At 42.3% G+C, this 26,224-nt stretch overlaps 1 protein-coding gene across 1 annotated transcript in view; it reads right to left on the minus strand.

The window, feature by feature from the left end:
• Nell1 (neural EGFL like 1) overlaps nucleotides 1-26,224 on the minus strand; it is an 834,960-nt gene that overhangs the window by 627,062 nt on the left and 181,674 nt on the right. Inside the window, 1 exon segment of the mRNA XM_038313841.1 lies at nucleotides 22,854-22,950. Within this exon segment, the coding sequence (XP_038169769.1) occupies nucleotides 22,854-22,950 (97 nt within the window).

The raw sequence follows: 26,224 nt of genomic DNA on the forward strand, positions 1-26,224 counted from the left end.
CCTACCTAATTTTCTGTTCTCGTAAAGAGCCAAGGCAGTTTCTTTATTAATAAATGAAAGTAACACATAGACACTCCTCCATCAGGCCCGCTTCCCATCTCTGAACACACGGCTGACTTCATGGTTCATTTTGTCCAGTAGAACAGGCTAGAAGTTTTTCTGTGCTAGTACTAAGGCCATGTCTATTACCTCTCCCAAAACACCCCGAATCACTACAGAAAGAAGTCCAAACGAGAAACATGTGGTTCAGACATTATCCCAGCCAAACATACCCCAAATCAACCATGCAGTCTGATAAAATCAGTTTCATCGTGTGAAACCCTCCAGGATAAATGAGACTTTATCCAGTTTCACCAGTCTGTTGCAGGCACATGAGTAAATAAACGTAGGAGATATCAGCCGCGGTTGGTCCTTCCAAGACCTTCCAACTGACCTGTGAACCTCATGAATGGAGCGTCAGAGTTTTGAAAGGGAGGGGAAGAAAGAAATGGGAGGAAGTAAGAATGGAGGAAGGTACAGGGAGAGAAAGAGAGGCAGGGGATAGACAGAGATAGAGAGACAGAGAGAAAGAGATGGAGTGAGGGACAGAGGAGGGGGTGAGGACAATTCTGAAGCCCTGGCATGCTCTGGGGGCTCAGAGACAATTACTGCAGCTACAGCTATGCTGTGCCCAGAAGAGACAATAGCCTGAGATAAGCTGGCAGAGGACAGTAGGTGCCAAACCTTACACTTGTGTGTCATGCAATGCAGTCACCTCAGGGGCTGCAGAAAAGGTTTGTCAGTTCAGGGCACTTGTAGGGCAATGAAGAGAATCAGAGTTCAGATCCCAGCACCCATTAACAAGCCAAGCACGGACCTGCACATGCCTACTGCCCGAGCACTGAGTTGGATGGGATCAGGAAGATCCCCAGATTGCTGGCTGCTAGCCAAGCTAAAAGACCCAGCCCCAAGTTCAGTAAGATACCTTGATTCAACGTGATAAAGAAGAGAGGAGAGACAGAGGTCAGTACCTTCCTCTGGCTTCCACATATGTACAGAGACACACACACACCTGTGTGTGTACCCCCCACACACATACACACTTAGACATGTGTGCATATAGAATTTTTATAGAGTATAAATCCATTCATCTCAAAAGGAGATATAAGCTCTGCACCTCTGAAAAGGCAAGCCCAATAATCAAACTCAGGTATGTCTCACTGTGTCTCCAAAGCTCTCTTACCTGGCTGTCATTGCATGTCTGTCTAATGTGCTGGTCCCCAAATGATGTCTTGGGACATCAGAATCACTAATCACCATCTCTTGGCAATGTGTAGAAGTGGAAAGTGTCAGATTCTATTCCAGGACCACTGATTATGACTTTGGGAATGCAGCTGAGATCATTTATTTGCCGTTTTAGCTATTTTAAATGCACAATTCAGAAGCCTCAAGCTCATGCACGATGCTGTGAGACTTATCACTCCAATTAAATGTTTGGCAACCATTCTCATTATCGCCTGCCCCTAGCGCCTGTAACCTCGGACCTTTCTGACCCAATTGCCTTGTTTATTCAGGAGACTGCATGTAAATGGTGTGGTAGTTCATGTCAACTGTCAGTTTGGGAGACAGCTGGGCACGCCTGTGGAAGGCTATCTGAAGTGGGATGGAAAGATACACCCCCTGTGAGGGGCACCATTCCCTAGACAGGGTCCAGGATTATAGCAAAAGGAGAAAATGAGCTGTGCACTTGCAAGTGTCACTCTCTGCTTCCCGGCTGTGCACTCTGTTACCAGCTGTTTCAAGCCCTCTTCTGCCTTGACTGTCCCAGAATTATAGACTACACCCCTGCACTGTGCGTCAGAAGAAGGCCTTTATCTCCTAGGTTGCTTTGGTGGGGATATTTTAATCACAATGACAGAGAAAAGAACTAGGGCAAGTGCATTATAAGGTATTCATCTTTGTGCCTGGTGTATCTCATGTGCATTAAAGGCTCATTCAAACCACAAACCTTTAGATAAGGAATGGCTTGCTGTCTGCACATATCATGCTTTGATCATGCCTTCCTACATGAGTAAACATACTAGTTTTTTTTTCATATTTTGGAAATTGTGGCTGATGCTACAAAGGACACTGGCATACAAAAGTGGGTCTCTGTTTTCAGTCCTTTTGAGTACCAACCTAAGGGTCACATGATGATCCTATGCTGTAATTTTGAGGAACAAACATTTTCAGTATCTATACCATCTTACAGTCTCCCATCCAGAAAGGTACAGGCTACAGGGACCCATGCTCTGACTCACGCTTCGTTTTCCATTCTTCAAAGGTTATAGTCATGTGATTGCGGTAAAGGTGATTATATCATCTTGGTTTTGAGCATCTTCTCGTGATTGATAATGCTAAGCACACTTTCATGTATGGGCTCTCTGGTATTCTTCTTTGGAGAGATGTCAATCTATATCATTTTAACATTTTTCAATTTTCATTTGCTCTTTAGTAATTTCACATAAGATTACATCGACTCCCAAGTCCCTCCAACCTCTCCATTAGCAGCTTTAATTGGTTTACTTCACATGTCCTGGATGTTAAATCCTTATAAGACACACAGTTAAAAATATTTTCTCTTATTACATGGCATTTATTTTCATGTGCTTAATAATATCCTTCAATGAAGCCTAATTTACTGACTTTTTTCTTTTGCTGCTCATGCATTTGGTGTCATAACTAAGACTCTATTGCAAAATCAAAAACCATAGAATTTGCCCCTGGGTTTCTATTGTTTCATGCCATTAACTCAAATTTAGACTGTTGGCCCATTTGGGATTAATTTTCTTTATATGCTGTAAACAATAAACCTAGTTTTAGTCTGACCAGCACCCGGGTCTTCCTCTCCAGCAGGATGCTGAACAGTGTCAATGGGGTTTTCCTCTCCAGTAGGATGCTGACCAGCATTGGGGTCCTCCTCTCCAGCAGGATGCTGAACAGTGTCATTGGGGTTTTCCTCTCCAGTAGGATGCTGACCAGCATTGGGGTCCTCCTCTCCAGTAGGATGCTGACCAGCATTGGGTCTTCCTCTCCATCAGGATGCTGACCAGCATTGGGGTCTTCCTTTCCAGTAGGACACTGACCAGCATTGAGGTACTCCTCTTCAGTAGGATGCTGACCAGCACCGGGTCTTCCTCTCCATCAGGATGCTGACCAGCATCGGGGTCTTCCTCTCCAGTAGGATGCCAAACAGCATCATTGGGGTCTTCCTCTCCATCAGGATGCTGACCAGCATTGGGTCTTCCTCTCCAGTAGGATGCCAAACAGCATCATTGGGGTCTTCCTCTCCATCAGGATGCTGACCAGCACTGGGTCTTCCTCTCCAGGAGGATGCTGACCAGCACCGGGTCTTCCTCTCCAGTAGAATGCTGACCAGCATTGGGGTCTTCCTCTCCAGCAGGATGCTAAACTGTTTGGGTCCTCCTCTCCAGTAAGATGCTGAACAGTACTGTCCTCTTCTTTGCCCTGCTGTAGATCTTCAGAGAAAATAATTCAGTCCTTCTCCACTGAGAATGATGCATGCTGTGGGATTTTCACTTATGCCCTTTATCACCTTTGGTAAGTTTCCTCCTATTGCTATATTCTGAGTGTTCTTGAGATGGAGAGAATGCCCCAATTCTCGTAAGTGTATTATCTTAAGAGCCATTAAGAGGACTGTTAAGAATGTCAATGCTAGATGTTTAATGCAAACATCCTTTTGATGTTCAGTTTGCCTTAAATAAGCTAGATTGTTGGGAGCCAGGCGATTTGACCCCATGACCAGTTAAACAGCTATTATGATGGCCTGGCTGCACGGAACACTCTAGTGATGTGCTGGAGAAACTGCAGAAAGTCAGACAACTGCAGACAGGACCTCTGCTCCAGCCATGACTTCCACAGACAGTTTGCACCACCTCCAATGTGCTCTGAATGTGCCTGCTCCCCCTGCTGCTGCTATTCTCACTCAGGACAAGCGGCCCAGCACTTTCTCCAATGACTCAACAAAAGGGTGTGACTGGTCTTTATACAAGATTTACGACTGCTGGAACTGAAAGCTGAGTTTGCACTAATACAAAATAAAGTCCTCCATTTGCATGCCGTACTCACACTAAAAACCCCTCCTGACTCCATAGCCAGACTCTTCCACTCTTTATTTAATTTTTGTAAGGCTTATGCTGTGCTGCCTCCTGGGATTTCAGAATTAAGCCCAATAGAAGGCATTCCGTGAGCGGCTTTCTTTGTCTATGTGCAAGCTTTATTGCGAGCAAAGCAGGCGGGGCTGGAGGCACGAAGAGCAGGCGGGTGGAGCAGCAAGCAAGGTGGTGATGCAACAGCAGTGGCCGTGAAAAGATGGCTTGAGAGACAAAGACGAGGAATGGGGAAGACACTGCAAGAAGCAGGAAAGGATGGCAGAAGAGTCCAGAAGACAAAAGACAGAGATGCTTCAGGAGAGTAGAGGCTGCAACAAGCCAAAGCAGGGGCTGAAACTTTCAGGGATTACAAACCACGGTAGCCAGAAGAGCTCTAGTGGGTTAAGGGCTGAAGGTTCCAACATCCCAAGCTCTGAACTGTAATATTAGTATCTGTTGAGAGCCAGGGCGCTAACACCCAAGATGCAGAAGCCGTAATGCTAGCTCATGCCAATTACTTTTGTTAGCTGCTGCTCAAAGTCAAGGGTCACACTATCTGCTAAGTGTCAGGCCATAGGCAGACAGATCTCAGAACAATGTGCCTCTGTCTGGAGCACCTGGAGCTGTGAGCCTTTGGCTTCTAAGTCTTCTAATTCTCAAGGCCTAGAGCTAGAAACCCTGAGTCTCTCAGCTGGACCCAAAAGCCTTCAGCACACAAGGATATAGGATGGCCAATACTATAATGACTACTCTGTCTACTTGATGTTTGAACTTGGGTCCAGCAAGGATCCAAAACAGCTGACAGCTTATACTGTTAGGAACTAGAAGCAGGCATTGGATATTGTCAAGTGTGTCCTTGGTGGTGACATGGCTTGCTGGTTTGTTTATTTTGTCTTGTTTTTGTATTTTTTTTTAAACTTCAGTTCTACAAATTCTGATTTTTCATATTAAGCCTGGGCCTATGGCACGGTACACTGCCTTTGAATGTGCTGCTGAGTTCAGTTTCCTTTTGTGTTGTGAGGGATGCTATGTCTATATTAAGAAATAATGCTCCATAATTTCCTTGGCTTTGATATCTTCATGTGGCTTCTTGGAAAGCTGGAGTATTATCCTCCCTTTACACAGGTTGACCTACTGCCTCTGCCTCCATGCCTTCTGATGGGGAACTAGCTGCCAGCTCTTGATGACAATAATGCTACTCCTCCTGTCAAGTGTCTCTTCTTTGTGTCCATGTATGTGCTTGCCCATATGTGGGTACACGTGTGTATAGATGCATGTAATGTGTATACATGTATGTGTAGAAGTCAAAGGTCAACCTCGGGTGTCATTTCTCAGAAATTACACACCTTGCCTTTTGAGACAGAGCCTGTCATTCGCCTGAGGTTCACCGAGTAGACCAGTCTGGCTGCCAGCAAGCCCAGAGGCCCTCCTGTCTCTGCTTCCCCTGCTGAGATAACAAGAACATTCTAAAACATCTGGCTTTTGTGCATGAGTTTGGGGATTAAACTCATGGACTTATTCTTATACAGAAAACACTTTACCAGCTGAGTTATTGTCCCAGTCCTCTTTTGGTCTTTCAATAAAATCTTGGTGTATGTGTGTGGGGGGGAGAATATTTATGGATATGGATATTTGGAGTTGAACTGGGATGATTCGATTCACGCATCTCATGGAACTTTGACAATTTCAGCTGCTTTTTTCCCTATCCATTCTGACTTGTCCTTTATGTTCTGAGATCCCTAGTGGGTATTCACATCTACTTCATAGTGAGTCCAGGCCCTTGGGCTCATTTTTCTTCATTTATTTTTCTTCTTGCTTCCCAGACTTGTTAATTTTAATCATTTCATTTTCAAGCTCAGTAAGTCTTTCCCAAGCCTGCTCAAATCTGTTATTGTATCACTCTAGTGAATTTTTAAATTTTTAATTGTCTTTTTAGCTTTGGAATGTCTGATTCATTTTTATACTTCACGTTGCTATTAATATTCTTGTTTTGTTTGTACATCACTTCCTTCGTTTCCTGGGTTCCTAAACTCTAGAACATATTTAAGACCTTCGTAAAAAAAAAAAAAAAAAAAAAAAAAAAAAAAAAAAAAAAAAAAAAACTTTTTGCTTAACTTGAGCTTCATCAGAGATATTTTTGCTTCAATGAATAACAATATTTCCCTCGTTCATTTCCCGCCCTGTAATTTTATTTGAACACTTGTGAGCCTGTGAACATTGAAGCGCAGAGACTCTGGATGGCAGAGTCTCCGGGTGTTTCTAAGGTTTCTGGACTTTCTTGTTTCTGGCTGCCAGACAATGAGCTGGTCTCTTTGCTAGTTTATTGGATATTTTTGCCAAGACTGTCTTCCTTGTCACATGAGCTCACTGCAGTTCCTGCCTTCTTCTTGTGTTAGAAACGTTTCCTTGAACATCTTTGACAGTTGCAAGGAGTGGGGGAGAACATGCCAGAATAGCCAAGTATTGGCAGGTTAAGCTTGCACTGGTCCTGAGGATTAGTCTGAGGGAGAAGGTAGGGACGTTTTCAGGTCATTTCTGACCATGCATTTAACCCAACTCATACACAAGACTTTCTATGTATCCTAAATATGTAGGAGCTTTTAAATTACTAGAAGAAACTCTCTCCTCAGTCCTATGTCTATGATGGGTGACCCTAGTATGTGCCTTTGCTTTACTCTCTTGCCACATACAACTACAGGCTATTAGCCTTGGTATTTTGGTCACTGTCTGCCCCTTTTCTCGTGCTGAAGAGTTCTGAGATAACTAAGACTGAGACCAATGTCAGTCCCTCAGAGTCCCTGACATTTAGAACAGACACAAAAATAACTAATGAGCAAGGCTTCTACTAGTGCCACAATCTGGGCACTCCTTTCCAGCACTGGGAAGATAAAGTTACATCTTCAAGACTTTCAGTGAAGTGACATTTTAAAGACCAGAGAAGTGTGAGGTAAAAATCAGGAAAGAGTCCATGGGCTAAGCCCACCGTGTCTATGTTGTCTTTGTCTTGAGGCACTGAGTTGCTATAAATATTTGTTTGCAAACTTTCACCAAATTTACTTCTGTTTCTTTCTGCTTGCATTCTAATGTTTATTTTGGTGCTGGCGGTTTTGTTTCGCTTGCTTTGAGAAAATGTCTTACTATGTAGACCTAGCCTGACCTCAGACTCATAGACATCGACATGCCTCTGCCTCCCAAGTGCTAGGATTAAAGGTGCATGCCACTATGCCTAGCCAGAACCTATTTTTGTTCGCTTGTTTTAAGTAAGACTGTCGGAATGTACGTATACAAACCAGATGTGCGATGTCCTGGGAGCTGCCCATGTCACCATATTGCTGACTTCTACTTACCTATATTTCAAGGAGCGATCCCAGCAATTATCAGAAGTGAGTTGTTGCCATCTCGCTAAACTCGAATCAACACACAGAGCTCTACATCAATGGCCTAAAGCTTGAGCCTTCAAAACTATTAAATCCAAGTCAATTGTTACATTTTATAGTGGAATTTCTTAAATTCTACAGTTGAAATTGTCAACAAGTATATCTAGGTGTACACAAAATCTGAGTTTTAAAGAATTTTTATGGGATGTTTATGTTTTCCAGGAGGAGGAACCAGTCAATGTCCTTCAATATAGATTCAAGAATCCAAAGAAAAGTCTGGCTTTACCAGGAAATCACTCCCTATGAGACAAGAATCAGCGCTGCATTAAACAAGTCGGGTGGAAATGGAGGCATCTACACATATGTCTGTTGGGTCTTTGAAGCTTAGGGAGATGGTATTCAAACACACATATACTAAAATATGTGGATTATTTGGATTATTACCTCTAAGATGGTCAGATTGTGACTATATAGATGCATGACAGAGCAGAAAACAAAATCCAGCATGTGCACTCGGCCTCAGTGCTGTTGTCACGGCTGCAGGCTTGTGTGTGCATCATCAGTGAGATCCCCATCCCTCCCTTTGAAGAAGCAAACTATTCCGTGGCTGATGCTTGTAATTCTGTGCAATTCCGTTAATGTAGAACTGAATCAATAAGCAATATGTTGGATTGCACTGCATTTTTAAAATATGAAGGAGATTTAATATGGTAATTTTCTTGTGGCACTTTCTTTTTCATTCAACCCATCACTGACTTTATCGTCTCCTTGTACTTCATTTAAACACGCTCCTTTTGATGGACAATTAGTTGTGTGGTTTTTTTTTTTTGGTTTTCTGAGATAATAACAACCCAGACATTCTGCAAGCATGCTTATACATCTATCCCTTGGTATATTACATAGAGCTTTTTTGATAATTACATTGAAGAGCTGAAGTCATGTATAAGAAGGTGTACATATTACCACAAAAAAAAAATCTAAATCACTTTCCTTTTTGGCTCTATCAGCTAAGTTCCCACAATGGGTTCATCACTCCCATGCCCACACCTCCACCTTTAGCAGCCTCATAGGTGAAGAAATGTCATCACATTAGCTGTCTGAGTTTGCATTCCAATATATCACCAGCTCTTCATATTTCTCCTCTGGGAAAATATCCTCTCTCTTCTTATAATTTCAGTCACGATGACTCTGCAAACCTTATCGATTTATAGTATGACATTAATGGATTTTTTTTGCTGTTTGAGCCTATAGTCAAGATCTTCTTTAATGGAATTTTAAGTTTTATATAGTAGAAGTAGAACCTTCAATGTTTTCTTCAGTGAGATTACATTTTTAAAATTTATTCTTTTCATGGAAAATATTTTTTCTCAAGACTGTCAAACTTTGCCAAGACAAGGTAGAACACTCCTTCAAAATCCCTGCTTCACAGAATAGTCTGTCAGATATTCTAGGCATGTAGGCTGAAGATGGGTGCCACTACATTACAGAGGAAACTTGGGTGACTGTCCAGGTAGCCAGCTGCTTCTGTCATTTCTATAGTTTTGGAATTTGGTTGCTCTGCATTTCCTGTTTATTCAGGTAATATTATATCTTTCTCAGGTCTCTGATGAAGGTAAAGATGAGATACTTATAGTTACAACTTTCCATGTTACTGACTTCAGAAAAAAACTCACAAAAGAGGTATAAAGTGTATAAGGTTGAGAGACACAAAAGTTTAAATTGTTTATCTAAGAAAATGTTTTAAGATCTAAAAAGATAATTTCCATCATAATACAAGCTATGATGGAAAGTAAATTATGTTCAAAAATTTTGACTCACCAAGATAGGATAGATAATGGAGTATGTTCTATGAATTTACCAACTATAGGTAGACTGGACATTATAAATGTAATTCTTATCTAATAATTGTTCTTATTGTATATAGTTTTACTATGTTTGAGTTTAAACATTTCCTTTTTATTTAGACAAACAAGGAGAAATGTTGTGGGATATTTGTACATTGTGTGAAGATTACCATGATAATCATGTTACCATGATTGGTTTAATAAAAAGCTAAATTGCCAAAAGCTAGGCAGGAGGTATAGGTCGGACCTCCAGGCAGAGAGAGAGGAGGTAGGAGAGGAATCTAGGTGCACATCAGACATGGAGAGAGTCAGACATACAGAATGAAAGAAAGAAAAAGCTGTGAGGCAGAACGTAGATTAATATGAATGGGTTGAGTTATGAGAGCTACAAGGACAAGCCTAAACTAAGGCTAAGCTTTCATAAATAAAATGGAAATATTTTTCTCACATAATATATCCCAATGTTTATATATAATATAGTTTTATTATATATATATATATATATATATATATATAATATATATAGTTTTACCCCCCTTTGCTTCTTCCAGTTTCTCCCCATCTCCCATCCCATACAGAGCCACTCCCTTTCTGTCTCCCATTAGAAAACAAAATGGGATTCTAATGGAAAACAATAAAATAAAAAATAAAACAAAAACAAACACATTGAAATTGGACAAAACAAACAGAAAGAAAAAAGCCCAAGAAACAAGACACATTTGTTCATTTACTCAGGAATCCCATAAGCACAACTGGAATCCATAATCTACACAAAGGACCTGGTGTAGGCCAATGCAGGCTTGTGCATGTTGCTCTGGCTGCAGTGAGTTCACATGAGATTCGCTCATGCTGATTTAGAGGGCCTTGTTTTCTTACACTATTTCTGCCTCCCTTTCCATGGGTTCATTAACTTGATTTTTGTTTTATTTTGTTTTTCAAGACAGGATTTCTCTGTGGCTTTGGAGCATGACCTAGAACTCGCTCTGTAGACCAGGCTGACCTTGAACTCACAGAGATCCACCAGCCTCTACCTCCTAAATACTAGAATTATTTTTTTTTAATTTTCTATTTAAAAGTTTTTTCATTTTACATACCAACCAGTTTCCCCTTTCTCCTCATCTTCTGCTCCCCCTCCATCCACTCCTCAGAAAGGTTAAGGCCTCCCATGGGGAGTCAACAAAGTCTAGCATATCAAGTTGAGGCAGGACCAAGTCCCTCTCCCTGTATCATGACTGAGCAAGGTATCCCTTAAAAGCCAGTATTCTAAATATGTCCAACTACCATATCAATGGTTGTTGTCTCTTGGAGACATGCTCTTTTCTCAAGGGAAACAAATGGGGAGTAGATCTGAGGAAGAGAGAAGAGGAGGCATGAGCTGGAGTGGAGGGGCAGAGAGAAGAGGGGGCATGAGGAGAAGAGGAAGGGAGAAGTGTGGTTGGAATGTATTATATAAGAGAAGAATGCATTTTCAATTTAAAAAAATTAAAATATATTTTAAATATAACTCTTCAAACCTGAGATCATAAAAAATTGAATTCAGTTATAACTGCAGTTGATTCTATGTGAAAAATGCATGTATATACCTAAAGCATTCCCTGATACTAAACACAGAACATTAGTATATGGTAACGGATGCTGAATGTCATTCATCCATGTCATATGTACACATCTGTAAATAACGGAAACCCATAATTGTTATTGCTAAGCCCCCTTTCTTCATTGGTCAGAAATGGCACTTCAGTCATGCATGGAGCCTCCCAAGAGGCCACATCTTCCAACCCAGCCTTTTCCGGCCTCCTTTCTGCTGGTTTACAGGCTTCTCTCGTAGTGAGAGCATGCTCCGTGGGTTTGCAATAACTTCATAATAAGCTTTCAGACCCGAAAGAACAAATTCTTCCTTTCTACGTCTTCAGAAAATGTCTTCATTATTCTTCACTTCTGGTCTTCCACTAGGATTCTAGAATCGCTTAGAAAGTCCATCACGGACACACGTATGATTCCATCGTGGAATTATTGCCAGTTCACTGAAGCTAGAGAGCACAGCGGAAATTTGTGACATTTTAACTATGTCAAGATTTCTTCTCCAATAACAGAATACCACTTCTTCCTATGAAGATAGTCTCTGGCAATTTTTAAAAAGATTTTAACTCTTTGAGAATTCTGAACAGTGTATTTTGATCATATTTACCCCTTTCTCAACACCTCTGAGATCTGGCCCCATTCTCGCCTTCCCTATCCAGCCAGTACTGCGACCACTTGGTTAAACACATCGAGTCCAATTTCTGCTGTCCACTTAATTCCCGAGTATAGGGGACATACCAGGGCACGTGGGACATGCCAGTGTGTAGGAGGGGGTGTGAGTGTGGGTGTGGGAGTTGGTGGGAGTGTGGGTGGGAGTGGTGGTGTGGGTGTGGGTGTCGATGTGAGGGGTTGCTGTGGACGAGGGTGTAGATGTAGGTGTGGGAGTGAGCATGAGGTCGGAGTGGGCATTGGTGTGAATATGGGTCTGGGTGTGTGAGGGTGGGTGTTTGTGTGGGTGTGAGTGTGGGTATGAGTGTCGGTGTAAACATGGGTGTAGATGTAGGCGGGGTGTGGGTACTCGTGTGGGGTCACACCTTTAATGAAAACTGACTCTCCCGTCTCAGCATCAAGCAACTGCTAATAGCCTCTCAGCCAGGGGTGGGACTTCAGGCTCACACCCAGTCTTGTTGCTAGGGTTTGTCTGGCTGGAGCCCTCCCAAGCCTTGTGCATGCTGTCACACCACTGTGAGGTCACATGTGCCGCTTCTGTTGTACCCAGAAAGCACGACTGCACTGTGGTCACCTGCCCCTCTGGCTCCCCTCCCCTGTGATAATTCCTTAGCCCTAGGGAGACACAGATGTCCTATTTAGGGTGACTTTTAAAATTAAAATGTTAAAGGTGCTTAGAATTTGTATTGGATTGGTTTGGGGGCTTTTTGTTCCTATAAATGATCCTTTTGATTGGTCCACACTTCGCACTGTGCTGCAGCAGAGCCCCTGGCCCGTTCCTGGAATTTACACCCCTCACTCTTTCTGCACTCACTCGTCGCAGTCCTAGCTTGAGAACCCTCCTTTCACGAGGACAATTTTGAGCCGTGTGAATAGGCTCCACTTCCAAAGCCGCCTTGCTTTGCTGGTGGCCTCTTAGTCCACAGCCCACACGGAGGCGGTGATGATAAGCACCGCACGGCAACTGGCTTTGGCGTGAGCGCTCCGTGTTTAAACTGCAAGCCTGATCTTTTACGTGTGTTTGTTTTGTACACTCTATTAGTCCAGTGAAGCTTCCTTCCACTGCTAGTTCGCTAAGACTCTTTCACCATGAGTCAATATTGAATTTTACCAGGGCACTCCTCCCTTCGCTGCCTCTTGAGATGACCCCGCAACTTCTCCTTCTGTCGGTTTAATACAGAAGATTACATTAGCACAGAAATATATTAAAAACAAATTTGCATTGTTGAAATAACCAATTTGTGCTCTCTCTATCTCTCTCTCTGTTACACACACATACACACACACACACACACACACACACCCCTACACACTTTCTTTAGACCTTTTAACATGATCTGTTCAAAAGTAAGCCATCTTGTGCAGTCCTTTTATAAGCAGTTTTAACCCAGCTGGAAAAATCAAGATCACAAATCCTCATGAGTCAGGTAGAAAGCAGTTTCATGTACACTGTTCCCCAGAAGGGGTGACGCAGCACTGGATTATCCCCTAAATGAACCACAACTGAATGCCATAATGCATCGTAGCTGAGGGGTTATTTGGTGGACACAGTAGATGACAAAAATACCCCACAATTTTGCCCCTCATAGAAGTTCCAAACGAAGACAGCATCTATTCATCATACTCTCAAGACAAAAACTCACTTGCAACTGCTTAGGACACTGTGATACTGCAAAACAAGCAACACAGAAGTTTCAAGCCGGGGTCTCAAAGGGCCCAGCACATTTCGGCTTTAGCTCTTAAAATGCTACTCAGGTATAAGAGCCTGGACCAAGCCGGGCGGTGGTGGCGCACGCCTTTAATCCCAGCACTCGGGAGGCAGAGGCAGGCGGATCTCTGTGAGTTCGAGACCAGCCTGGTCTACAAGAGCTAGTTCCAGGACAGGCTCTAGAAACTACAGGGAAACCCTGTCTCAAAAAAAAAAAAAAAAAAAAAAAAAAAAAAAAAAAAAAAAAAAAAAAAAAAAAAAAAAAGAGCCTGGACCAGCCTTTGGAAAATGGGAGAGATTTAAGAAAGGTGAGCTATCCCAACTGAAGCATTGTAGGAGAATCAGAAAACCCAGCAACTGGTGTGAGTTCCTCGGGTGAACCCTATGAAAGGGTAGGAGTTCCCAGCCAGGCACAGCCCTGCTTACAAGCTGAGCTCCACAGGTCCTGCTTCCAGAGGTGGGCTGTGTTTGATCTGCTGGCATCAAAACCTGAGGCCACAAATCTTGAGTCATAAATTCATGTGTTCTAATGATAATAGGACTGCCTGCATTCATTGGGACAATTTATACTTTTAGTGGTAATGTTTTTTTCTCAATTTCCACTTTATTATTATAAAGTCAATATGTAATTATTATTTCATCTTTAATACTACTTGTTGGTGTGTGTCTTTTATCAATCACTGTTCCTATTCCTTTCTCTCACTTTCTCTTTCTTAAGAAGTATTTATTTTCAGTTTATGTGTATGAGTCTCTGTCTGCATTGTTTGTGCACTACCTGTGTGCATTGCCTGCGGAGGCCAGAAGAGGGCGACAGATCCTTAGAACAAGAGTCCCAGGGAGTTGTGAGGCACCATATGGGTGCTGGAAAACACAAACCCCCAGCAAGAACAGTAAGTCTTCTCAGTCTATAAGAGTTTACACTGTCCCCATTTTATTCTTGCTCAGACTTCTATATTTATCTTTTTGTTTGTTTTCAAGACAGGGCTTCTCTGTGTAGCTTTGGTGCCTGTCCTGGAACTAGCTCTGTAGACCAGGCTGCCTTGAACTCACAGATATCTGCTTGCCTCTTCTTCCAAAGTGCTGGAATTAAATGTGTGTGCCACCACCGCCTGGCTATCTTTATCTTTTTAAACCAAGTCTGGTGGATTTTTACTTTGCCTGATTGTATTAATTTCTGCTGTATATGCTTATTGTTTCATGCCCCTTACTATCTTTGTGCCAACTTCATAGCTTTTCTCCAACTTCCTAATCTGTATACTTACCTCATAAAAAGTGTTTTCCATCTAAGGATGAATCTTTCTCACCTTTCTCCTTTCCTTCTAGTGCATGCTTCTCTTTCCTTAAACAAGACTGACATTATTTTGCCTCTCTCTCTCTCTCTCTCTCTCTCTCTCTCTCTCTCTCTCTCTCTCTCCATTTCTTTTCTTGTTTTGTTTGGACAGGGTTTCTCTATGTTGCTCTGGCTGTCCTCAGACTTGCTCTGTAGACCAGGCTGGCCTTGAACTCCCAGAGGCAGCCTGCTTCTGCCTCCTGAGTGCTGGGATTAAAGACACCCACCACCACACCCCTACAGACAATGACACTTAAGAAGGTTTCCAGATCCCTACATGAATAAAGGTAGGGTGTCAGTTACTTCCTCCAGATTTGCTCCTGCTATAATGAACGTGATCCAGGAATTATCTCCATGAGGTGTCAGAAGACTCATCATCTATGGTGTTGTCTGTGTTCCCATGTATCAGTGTTTATAGAGCTATCACTTGCTAACTGTACCATGTGTTGGTTACTGAACTCGAATGCAGTGTGGCACAGATATGATAAGTGTGTTGTTTAGCATGTATGCTTACTTTTTGCCTGCTCCACCTATAGATTGCTAACTGAAATATGCTAAAAAAAATCACTCTGTTGATAGAGTTCTTCATTCTCCTTGTCTATTATGCATACAGGTATATGCATTTAGTAAGTAACTTCATCAAAGAATAACAGGCACGTGAAAAACACGTAAATCATAAAAGTACCCTTGATGTGTTAACACAGCCTGAACACATTGTGGAATTGCTGCCTAATTCAACAAACAAAGCCTGGCCGATACTTCACAGGCCGCTGCTCCCCTTCCTAGCTCCTGCACCTCCCTTCCCAGCAAAAGCCTGGGTGTGAACACTACACATCGGGTCCGCCCTTCCTTCCAGAGCTTCATTTTAACAGAACAGCGAACGCTCTGCCCACTCTGTTGATGGACTCACAGCCTGTGAGGCTCAACAGCACGACCACTGCACAATGTCAATTCCAGCACAGAACATGATTCCTAGTGATACTGCAAGTCACGCATCTCTTACTTCCAATGGATTTTTGCTGTCGTTTTTTTCTATTATGGTTATTGCTTTTAAAAACACTTGTAAGACTAGAAGGAAGACTCTGAAGAGGACTAGGCTTCCATTCCCAGAACCTATATGATGTACATACATACAGGCAGACAAAACACTCATAAACATAAAATAAATAGAAATAAATCTTCAAAAAACATTTTTGTGCACATGTGTGCATATGTGTGAGAGCATGCATGAGTGTGTAATGGGTTTATACAAAGGAATATTGTTCTTGTTTGATCATAGAACAGATATAGTTCTATTTTATTAATTCATATATGCATATATATGTAGATATATAGAGATAGATAGATAGATAGATAGATAGATAGATAGATAGATAGATAGATAGATAGTTTCCCTGGCATTTTGTACTCACCCTACAGCAAATGAACGTTCTAGTTGCTCCACATTTCAGCAAAACACCCGCTTATCTCAGTCTTGTTAATATTAGCTTTTTAATCAAAATTCAGTAGCACCCAGATAAGTTTTTTTCACCCTGATTACTAATCAGATGGATGCCTTTTATTCCCTCTGTGATGTGCCTGCAAATATGTTTTTCTACTCTTTAATTGGACCGATGTTTCATTGATGTGAATGGCTTCTCTACATGGTGTGGATCAAAGGTCTTGGCAGAATGTAACTGGTAGTAACAGCTCCAACTGTGTAATGACACGCCTTTTTTACTATTAGTAATATATTTTTACTAAAAAAAATCCACTTCAATATTTTAATGAATTCCACTGTAGCCACTCACTTCTTTAAGGTCACTGTATTCTCTTTACAACGTTCTTTTCCACATCAAGGCGGTAAAGATATTCTTCTATAGTAACTTTCACTTAAGGTTTGGGTTGGCCTTTTGTGTTGAAATTGGTTTCACACAAGGGGCAAAGAGTAGAGGTCAGCCGTTTCTCCTGGGAACCTCAAATGATGAAGCCCCCCATCCCCCCACCCCTGCATCCCGCCTCGGCTATCCTTCCCTTCCTCCGCTGACACAAACATTTAGTGGTTCCCTCATTAATCCTGTGCATCTGCAGAGTTGTTTACAGCTGTGTAGTGGCCATGTGGCATTGAAATTGACGTCACCAGCCCTTCCTCAGTCTCCTCAAGCTCCTTTCGGCGGTTTCCTTTGTAAAACTCCATTCTCCTGCCAGTTTGCTGTTGCTGCTGTGTGAAGGAGACACAGCATGACCTGAATGTTAGGAGTCCCTTTGAGCCCACTAGCCTAGCCCTGTATACAAGCACCTCTTCTCCATTCTTCAAAAAAGAATATTTTATTAAGTTTGTCGTGTGACATTTTCACCCATGCTAACAATGTATTCTGATCACGCTCTTCCCTATCTGCCCCCCTCATCTCCCTCCCCCATCAGTCACCTCTCCTGACAGCTCCCCCACATTTATGTCTTTGTGTTTTCTTTTGAGACCCATTGATTTCAACCAGAACTTTCTGTGTGTCACTGAGTTTGGAACTCTCCGCTGGTGCCTGGTAAGGCTCACCAGTGGTTGCTTGACTGATGGTACTGACTACAAATTACTTTAAATCATGACTATGGAGAACTAGAGTGTTTTATCTGCTATCTTATATTAAACATTTCTCTTCTCTTGCCTTATTTTTGGCCAATGAAGGTCTTTTGGGACTGGGTTTCACCTCTCCCACTCAGAGTATTTTCAAATTTATAGGTTTAAGTGATTGTCTTGTCTTAGCCTCCCAAGTAGCTTGCCACTAGACACAGAAGGATGGAGAAGTTGTCTCACTGATTTGTTTGTTTTAATTCTCTCTCTTACACTTAAATTTGGCATTTAACATGATTTTTGTCATTATGGCCTTGGTTTACATTTTTCACATGTAAACTTAACATATACAAAAATTAGTCAATCCCTCTATTATTTTTATGCTTCAAGTCAAATCATCCGTACTGTAACACTGGCGATATTTATAATCTTATTTTTCTAAAATTAAGTAATACAATTAATAAAATAATAATTATCTATGTTTGTGAATGTCCTCAATATTTCTTTACCAATTCATTTTTAAGATTGTTTTAAATTGTGGAGGTGGGGGTATGTGTTTGTGTGTGGGTATGTACACATGAGGAAAGATGCCTACAGAGTCCAGAGGAGGATGTCAGCTGGACCTGGGGTTACATGTGTTTGTGAGCTTCCCAAAATGGGTGCTACAAAAAACAAGTACCCTTAACCACTGCGCCATCTCTCCAGCCCATCTTTACCGACTCTTCACCTACTTAACAGTGTGTCCTTTTTTTCGGAGATTTTCTTTAAATAAGAACCTGTTGGTCATAAGTTAAGAGTTTTCTTGTCTCCAGATGTTTTTATCTTTCAACATCCTCAGCTACACATTTAGCTGTGTCTACACAGTCAGTTCAAACATTTATTTTCTCCCCGAAATTTGAAAATATTTCTTTCCTGTCTTTTGGCTTTTGCTATTTAAAAGCTATCAGTTTGATCCAAGCCAGTCTTTTGCTTTAAAATTATATCTTTTTCATTGCTACTTTTAATATCTTCTTTGTGTAATACATTATTAAAATCTCCCAAAGAGTCCTTTGCATTCGAGGTTTGTGATGTACCACCGCAAAGCAGCCCTTCGAGAGAGCAACTCTGCTTCCTTAGCCCTGGACTCCCGATTCCACCACATGCCTTGCATTAAACAATGAACCACTAGCCATGTGATCAACTAAAAGAGCCTTGGCAAACACAAATATCGGTTCTCGCTTTCTCCCGATGCTCAGAATCCTAAGGCTACCATGTAAAGATGCCAGAACTCTGCCTCTGGAGAGTGAGATGCTGAAGGGAGGAGAACGGAGGGCATCTTGGCTCAACCTTAGCACTTGATGAGGGGCCAGCTGGCCACAGGCCCTCTGGGGAGCCCAGCAGGCACAAGCAGAGCCAGTCAACATCAGAAATGCTACAGGACCTGGGAGTTAGGTAAAATTATTCTTTAGACCTCTAAATATTCTAAGTGACTCGGTGAGGTGTGCCAGTGTGAATTCATTTTACATCCAGGAACAACACTCAATGTGTTTTGACAATACAGAAAAACCTTAACAGCCATATTTATAATAGCGCCTGTAATCGTTTTCTCGCTTAAATTCTCCAAATTTAATTTGGAAATTAAACATTCTGTATTCCTAAATTTATCACACAGATATGCAAATATGTAATGTGTGTTTATATAAATGTATGTATTGGATATCTATTTGAACATATAGGAGGCACCATACACATATACATATCTGTGAACACACACTAAACAGGAATATAAAATTTATATTGATCTTTCTTTTTTGCATTTTAACTTCTTTCCTTCCTTACCTCTGCAGAGCTATCAGGGGAATAACCTTAGCAATAAGTGCCTTCCATGGGTGCTCTCCCCTCCTGTGTCTCAGTTAATGCTTAGCAGGTGACTCTCAAAAGCCTTATCTCCCCGAAGGACTAGAGTCTCCATTTCTAGAAGCGTTCTCAGTTCAGCCACTCCCAGTCAAATGTATCATCCCTGGTGAGCACATATTCTTCAATGCTTTTCTTCTCTATGTGTCTCAAAACTAGGAGCTGAAAAGTTATTTGTTAACTTCATTTCTGTAGTCCTTGAAGGACCAACTGAACAGGATTTCATTTTTTCATTGTCACCCATAATGATTCATAAACCCTTACTTTCAACAATTAGTCAGTGGGGTACATCAAGAGGGCTGACTGAGAGCGACTTCCCCAAAGTTAATCAATCACATTACACGTCAGGAATGGCAAGGTACCAACCGAGGACCACCTGGAGATAATTTTTTGATATTAAAGGATGCATTAAGCCTAGGGTGATGCCCACATGGTGACAGGGCTGGGGTTTAAAGGGAAGCAGTCTGGGTTCTGGACCATCCAGCTTTGCTGAGTGATTGAGTCCCTCTGCCTCCCCTCCCCTGAGCCTTAGCTTTCGTTCAGAAGTCCCCATCCAAGCCTCCAGGATGCTTGGGACCTGAGACGCGTCTCTCCCTATGCAGACTATTGGAACGCGGCCTTCCAGCTAGAGTTTCCGCACACTGGCAGCAGGGGTGCAACATGGCTCACACAGTTTGTAAAAGAATATGGCAGTTTCCTGTGAACTTGAACATTGACTTCTGACTTGGTGATCTCACACCTACATATTTACGTAAGTGAGCAAAACCTTTTACTCACACAAATATTTATCTGCAAACAGAGATTGCCTTGACAAGTGCTGAAAACTGAAAAAGTTTCCATCTGTTGAGAAATTGCGTAACAAGCATGTATGTGTTTGTTAGCTTTTTTCTTTTTCTTTCTTTCTTTTTTTTTATTTTCAAGACAGGGTTTCCCCATAGCTTTTGGTTCCTGTCCTGGAACTAGCTCTTGTATACCAGGCTGGCCAGAGATCCGCCTGCCTCTGCCTCCCTAGTGCTGGGATTAAAGATGTTCTCCACCACCACCCGGCATGTTTGTAAGCTTTTATGGTCGATTTGACACATCGTAGAGTCACCTGAGAGGGGAGTCCCAATCAAGGGGTCACTCAGAAGAGACTGGCCTGTGGGTGTGTCTGTGGAAGATGCTCTTGATGGTTAAGTGACACTGGACTTGGGAGGTCCAGTCCACTGTGGGCCACACCATTCCCTCACAGGTAGTCATGGTCTTTATAATAAAGCTACCTAAGCGTGAGCATGAGAGAACACCAGTAAGCAGCATGCCTCTATAGTTCCTGGCTCAAGTTCCTGCTTGAGTTTCTGCCCTGACTTCCCTCAATGATGGACGATGACATAGAGTAGAAGCCAAATAAATCTTTTCTTCTCATAAGTTGCTCAGTCATATTTATCACAGCAGCAAAAGGTAAGCTTATATACTGTAGTCAATCATACTGAAAAACTGGAACATTGCTCAACACTAGAAAAAAGTAAACCACCTGGATGAATTCCAATGGTCATAGTTACACAAATGTCTACATGCACAACTGATTTCATTTATGGAACATGCTAGAAAAGCAAAGCTAAAGAGTCAGAAGAGACAAGTGGTTAGGGTTAAGAAGGACAGGAGGATTAAGCTGGAGATGCTGGGGCAATCAATTCTTTATCTTCACATCAGCTTCAGGCATGAACTAAAATCTCTCGAGCTCACAAAGCTACCCATTTAGAGATGTGACTTGCACTATGTGTAAATTACATCTTAACTTTTAAAGGAGAAAACCAAGGTGCTATGGTTCCAGTCTAGAATATACTCTCCTGGTTTTTTTTTTCTCTCCTCCATATATTTAGTCCCTACAGGTTTTTCTTCTTGTAAGTACAATGATGAATTTTAAAAGATTTCACCTATATTTTATAAGGCATTTATAGGTATTTCAAACCGGGAGGACTTTTAAAATATCAAGTCTGTCCTATTGCCAGAGGCAAAAGTCTGTCATTCTTTATAGAACAAGAATATTTTAAAATTTCATGGTATTACATTTTCAGTTCATTTTAGCCTGGTGCCTTTATGTTTCCACAAAAACAACAAAGCAGTTACTATATTGTCTTCATAGGCTGAAATCAAAGAGACTGAAATTTCACATTATAAATAGATCCTTATCCCAGATTCAATCAACAGGTATGCTGATGATGGACCCAATCTTTTCTATCGCTATGATTTAAAAAAAAAAGACAAAGGCAACTTACACAAAAAGGAAGAGTTTAATTGTGCTTACAATTCTGAAGGCTTAGAGTCTACAATGGTAGCTGAAGGTGCTGTGGTAGGCAGCTAGATCAGCAGCTGAATGCTCACATCTCAGTCCACAAACAGGAAACCAGCCAAAAAAAAGTAGCTCCGAATGGTGCTGGCTTAAAGCCAGCCCCCAGTAACAAACTTCCTCCAACAAGACCAATCCTCCTGGTCCTTCCCAAACAGTTCCACCAACTGGGAATCAAGTTCTCAAACACGTGAATGTCTAAGGGCCCTTCTCATTCAAACACCACAGTTATTTAAATCTCCCAGAGTTAAGAGTTAATGAGATACACCCAGAGTCCTTTATGTTCTGGATTGCCCAGGTCTACCAGGACAGAGAGCTGTGTGGTTTATCCAAGGGGCATGCAACACTATAAGCCATTAGGCAAACCACTTAGCTCTCTGTCTACTTTCAAAACGCTGACTTTTAAGAGTCATTATGCCACTGAGTGAATTAAAACCATATGTATTCTGTAAGTGTTCAATTGTTATCACCATGCCCTTCCACTAGTATAATTGGATACATACACCCAGAAATACTGCCTGCACCTAAAGCACAGAGGACCTCACAGAAGAGGGGGTGGAAAAACTGTAAGAGCTACAGGATCAGGAAGCCACTATGAGTTTCTGTCTCCTAGACATGATGGAGAAGCTGGACCCATGATTTCTGAACAATATGGTGGCCTAACAAGCCCCAAACAATGACAGCACCAATAAACATGTAAATGTGGAAGGAAGAAATCCCAAGGGACCCCATTACTGACCAAGAACTCTGGGAAACTGACAACTGCTGAGGGCGGGATAATTACTTTCCCAGGAACGAACTCCTCTAATTGGCGATCAGATGCCAAGCAGACAGTGCTGAAATTATACGCATGCAAGTTTAACACCAAACTGACTCAGCATGATATAGCTGGAATTTATGCATGTCTGTGTAACATTATAACTGTCTTAGTTACTTTTCTAGTGCTGCGAAGAGACACCATGACCAAGGCAACTTAGAGCATCTAATTTAGGGCTCACGCTTCCAAAGGGCAGTAGAGTCCATGATGGGCAACATGGTGGCGGGCAGGCAGGTGGGCAGGCATGGCACTGAGCAGTAAGTAGGTGACAGTTTATTTGTTGAGACAACAAACATTAGGCAGAATGAGAGAACTTACTGAGAATAGCCTGGGCTTCTCCAAATCTACCCCTACCTAGTGACACACTTCCTCCAATAAACCTGCACCTTCTTCACTACTCCCCAAAAGATCTACCAACTGAGAACCAACTTTAAGTAGAGGAGTCTATGGGAGCCATTCTCGTTCAAACCAGCACAATAATCAAAGGCAAATAGGCCATGATTTTGGAAGGAGAGTTGGGGGAACTGTGAGAAAGGCTGAAGTGGAAAGGGGGAAGTGATTTAATTACATTCTAATTAAAATAATAAAGAGAAAGTTGAGCATTTCTCAACATACATGAAATTCAGAACTCACTTTGAAAAAGCCATGCTTTTGGTTCCGTTGCCCAAGCCACAGATTGCTTCCTGGAGGAAGGTTGGTCTCTGGAGGGTCTATCACACGCTCATAGATCCTGTAGGACCAAAGAACAGAGTTGTTAATAGAGGAACTTAAAGCAGAACCCAGAGGTGCCGTGCGGAATGCATAACTATACACAGCTGCTAGTTTGAAGAGTTTAATATGCTCCATACTTTAAATGACAGGTACCATGACAGAGATCATCTTCATGACCGTACTGGGCACGTTGTCTAGGCAACTCATGCCTTCCATATCTCCCTTACCACTGGGTGGAAGTGTGGATAAGAAGACAGTATTTTGAATGTCCATGCCGAGCAATTACCCCTGCACAAACTCAGAGGAAAGTGGTTTGACCCACATGTTACAGGTCAGTGAGCTGAGGTAGAGAGAATGTAAGCATGTCCGGTCCACCATGTGCATCCAACAGGGATAAAGTCCATGTATAGAACTATGCTAAGGCCCTCTTCCCTCTGACTCCAGTGCCCAGGTAATGGAGGCAAATGTTGCACTCTAGTTTGGGGGGATGTAGCCACTGCTCACTTCTACAACACCCAGGAGAGCCCTGTAAATGACTGGACAACTGCCTATCAGCACATCCCACCGGCACTCAATCGCAAAGTACTCATTAAACCTGCCTTGTACTCCAAACGCCACAATGGGTAACAGGAAAATAAAGCAACGAGCTTTGAACAGATGGACACATACAGTCCTGCTACATGAAACCGAAGTCGGCAACCTGTGACACCCAACATGTCCCAGGTGTACTCACAGAGGATGGGAGTTCAGGAACAACTGACCACCCTGGTTCCGCTGTGCTAACACCAGGTAGCCAGGGAGAGATATTAAAATCTGTGCTTTCTTGAGACCAGCTGGTCACAAGCCTCCATTCTCTCCATGGCAGGTACCACTCAGCTCCTCTTCTAGTTTGCTATGACAAAAATCAGCTTGGATGAATGGGTTTCCTTGGCTTACATAAGCTGGAAGCAGAGACCATGGTGGAACGGTGCCTACTGGGTGGCTCACAGGCACAGTCTGCTTCCTCTCGTATACAACCCAGGCCCACTTGCCTAGGGACAATACCACCGACAATAGCCCACATCAATCATTAATCAAGAAAATGTCCCCACTGGCACGTCCAGAAGGCCAGTCTGACGGAGGCAATTCCTCAACTGAGGTTCTCTCTTTCCAAATGCATCAGGTTGACCGCCAAGATTAGCATCACAGTGCTGGGAGCCCTGAGGACTCTCAATGGGGCGAGATGGAGAGAGCTGTGCATTTCAATTCCAAGCGAGAGCCGGATCTGCGCATGCTTTTCCCATTCCTTCCTCCGCTCATTTTGCCTGCATGTTAGGACCTCCGCACTGTGGTTGAGCTCACTGCCCCCTGGGGGGACGGAGGGCAAAGTGTTTCTCTAAAAGGGTCTCAGAAGGAAAGTGTGGAAGAACTGAAGACTTCCAGTTGTCCAAGGAAAGGGAAAGAGAGCGAAACTGTTACCGTGGGGGCTGTCATCCCACAGCCTTTTACCCAAGCTGCGCAGCTCATAACTACGTCTCCAGAAGCCTGCAGTTTGGAAGACTGTGTATAAACCCTCGTTACAAATATGAAACACATCAGGGCTTTTTCCACTAATTATCTTTCCATTATAAATGGAAACTCAAAACATAATTAAGGAGATACACATTTCCCTTCAGAAGATAGGCTATGTTTTCTTCACAGGAATTCAATCTTTTCTATGTGTTGAATGAACCATTTTGGATGAAACAATTTGTCAAAGCTGCTTTAGAACAACAATATATTACATACTTCCTCTTAAAGGGTTCCCAGCGCAATATAGTGGGGAAAAAAACTAGAAACAAGCCAAATAACAACAAATGAGAAAAAAAGCATACATTATAAAATATATCAGCTTCTAAGAATTTACTATAGTCATTAAAAATGATAAATATGCAGATTGTGAAAATGGAAAAATATATACAAAATAATTTTCTGCAGAGGACATAAAATAAAAAGTTATTTATGTGCTGGGGAGATAACGATGGAAAAATTATGTTTAACATTGGTGGATACGAAACAGCCTAGAAAGAAATGAAGACCACTGTATTTGGAGTGAGAGGCAGAAGCATAATTTTCTACAAGGCTGTTTTACTAATAAATTGAAAATGTTGTCAAACCATTTGCCTTCGCCTGCATTTCCAAGCATCTGCCTCTGTCAGGGGGAGAGGAGTTTCTGGTGCAGGTGCTCTCTTCCTTCTATTTAATATACTGCCAGCCCATCTCGCTGAGCTGGGTGGAGGCCTTAGCCAATATGAGTAGAGTGCATGACTGCACGGAGGATGAAATAATCAAAAAGACCAACTTCCCATCCTGCCTGTCTTCTCACCATGGCAACGCCTGTACCTTAGAAACAGTGGCGGAAGCAAATATTGGAGGTCTGTCACTGCCCTCCAGGACCAGGTGACTCACAGGCTATGCACACCACACTGGTGCGCCAATGTTCTATGTCCCCACCAGAGTCTCCTCTTCAAGACACGGAGAAGTGCAAGATGCTGCCTTCTTGGCAACCAACGTCTTCCAAAAGGCAAGACTCACTAGAGAATCCGTGCAGCAGGCAGAATCGGCACATTGAATGCGTGTATAGCAACACCCGGGAGCTTAAAAAACTGCAAACTCTGCATAAAGGACATCAGCCAGGCTAATAGTCATAGCATGGTGCAGCAGCTCGTAGGTGATAAACTTTGAACTCGAGGCTGTGGCCACTCTCCTGCACTGCCGGTTTATATATTCCATGAAGAGATGCCATTACAGAAACCGTAGCCAAGTTATTACTTCCCCAAAAGTTAGAACACAGAAAAACAGAGCCTGTAAAAATCTGCAGAGAGGTGAGCCTTAGATCACTCATAAAGTATCTAGACTTCTGAGGGAGGGGCTGCGTATCCTGATGCATGCTCGCGTTACACGACAAGCCAACGTCTTTTTCTACAATAGCAACATAAAAGTACAATTCATCCAAATAAATTACAAGTCCTCACTTGACTGACTCATCTAGAAGGAAGGGGGAAGTTCTTGTGACTGAGACAGGTCATTCTGCAGCCTGATTGAGATGATTTGCAGAGAAAAGCTTTCAGAACAAGCGGCGTTAAACACGTTGCATTATTTTTAGGCTTTTTATTGTCTTCATTGCTGGTTCCTTACTGATCTCTGGGACGGTACACTAGAATGACCCATTGAATCCCTCACCGCCATTTGACTGATAACATTGTACCTCCACAACACACTAGTATCTCTAAGATCCTGGTCACAGTTGGGCTTGCCTTTCCAGACCAAGGAGG

This window comes from Arvicola amphibius, chromosome 12 (genome assembly GCF_903992535.2).
Source record: "Arvicola amphibius chromosome 12, mArvAmp1.2, whole genome shotgun sequence".
Lineage (NCBI taxonomy): Eukaryota > Metazoa > Chordata > Mammalia > Rodentia > Cricetidae > Arvicola > Arvicola amphibius.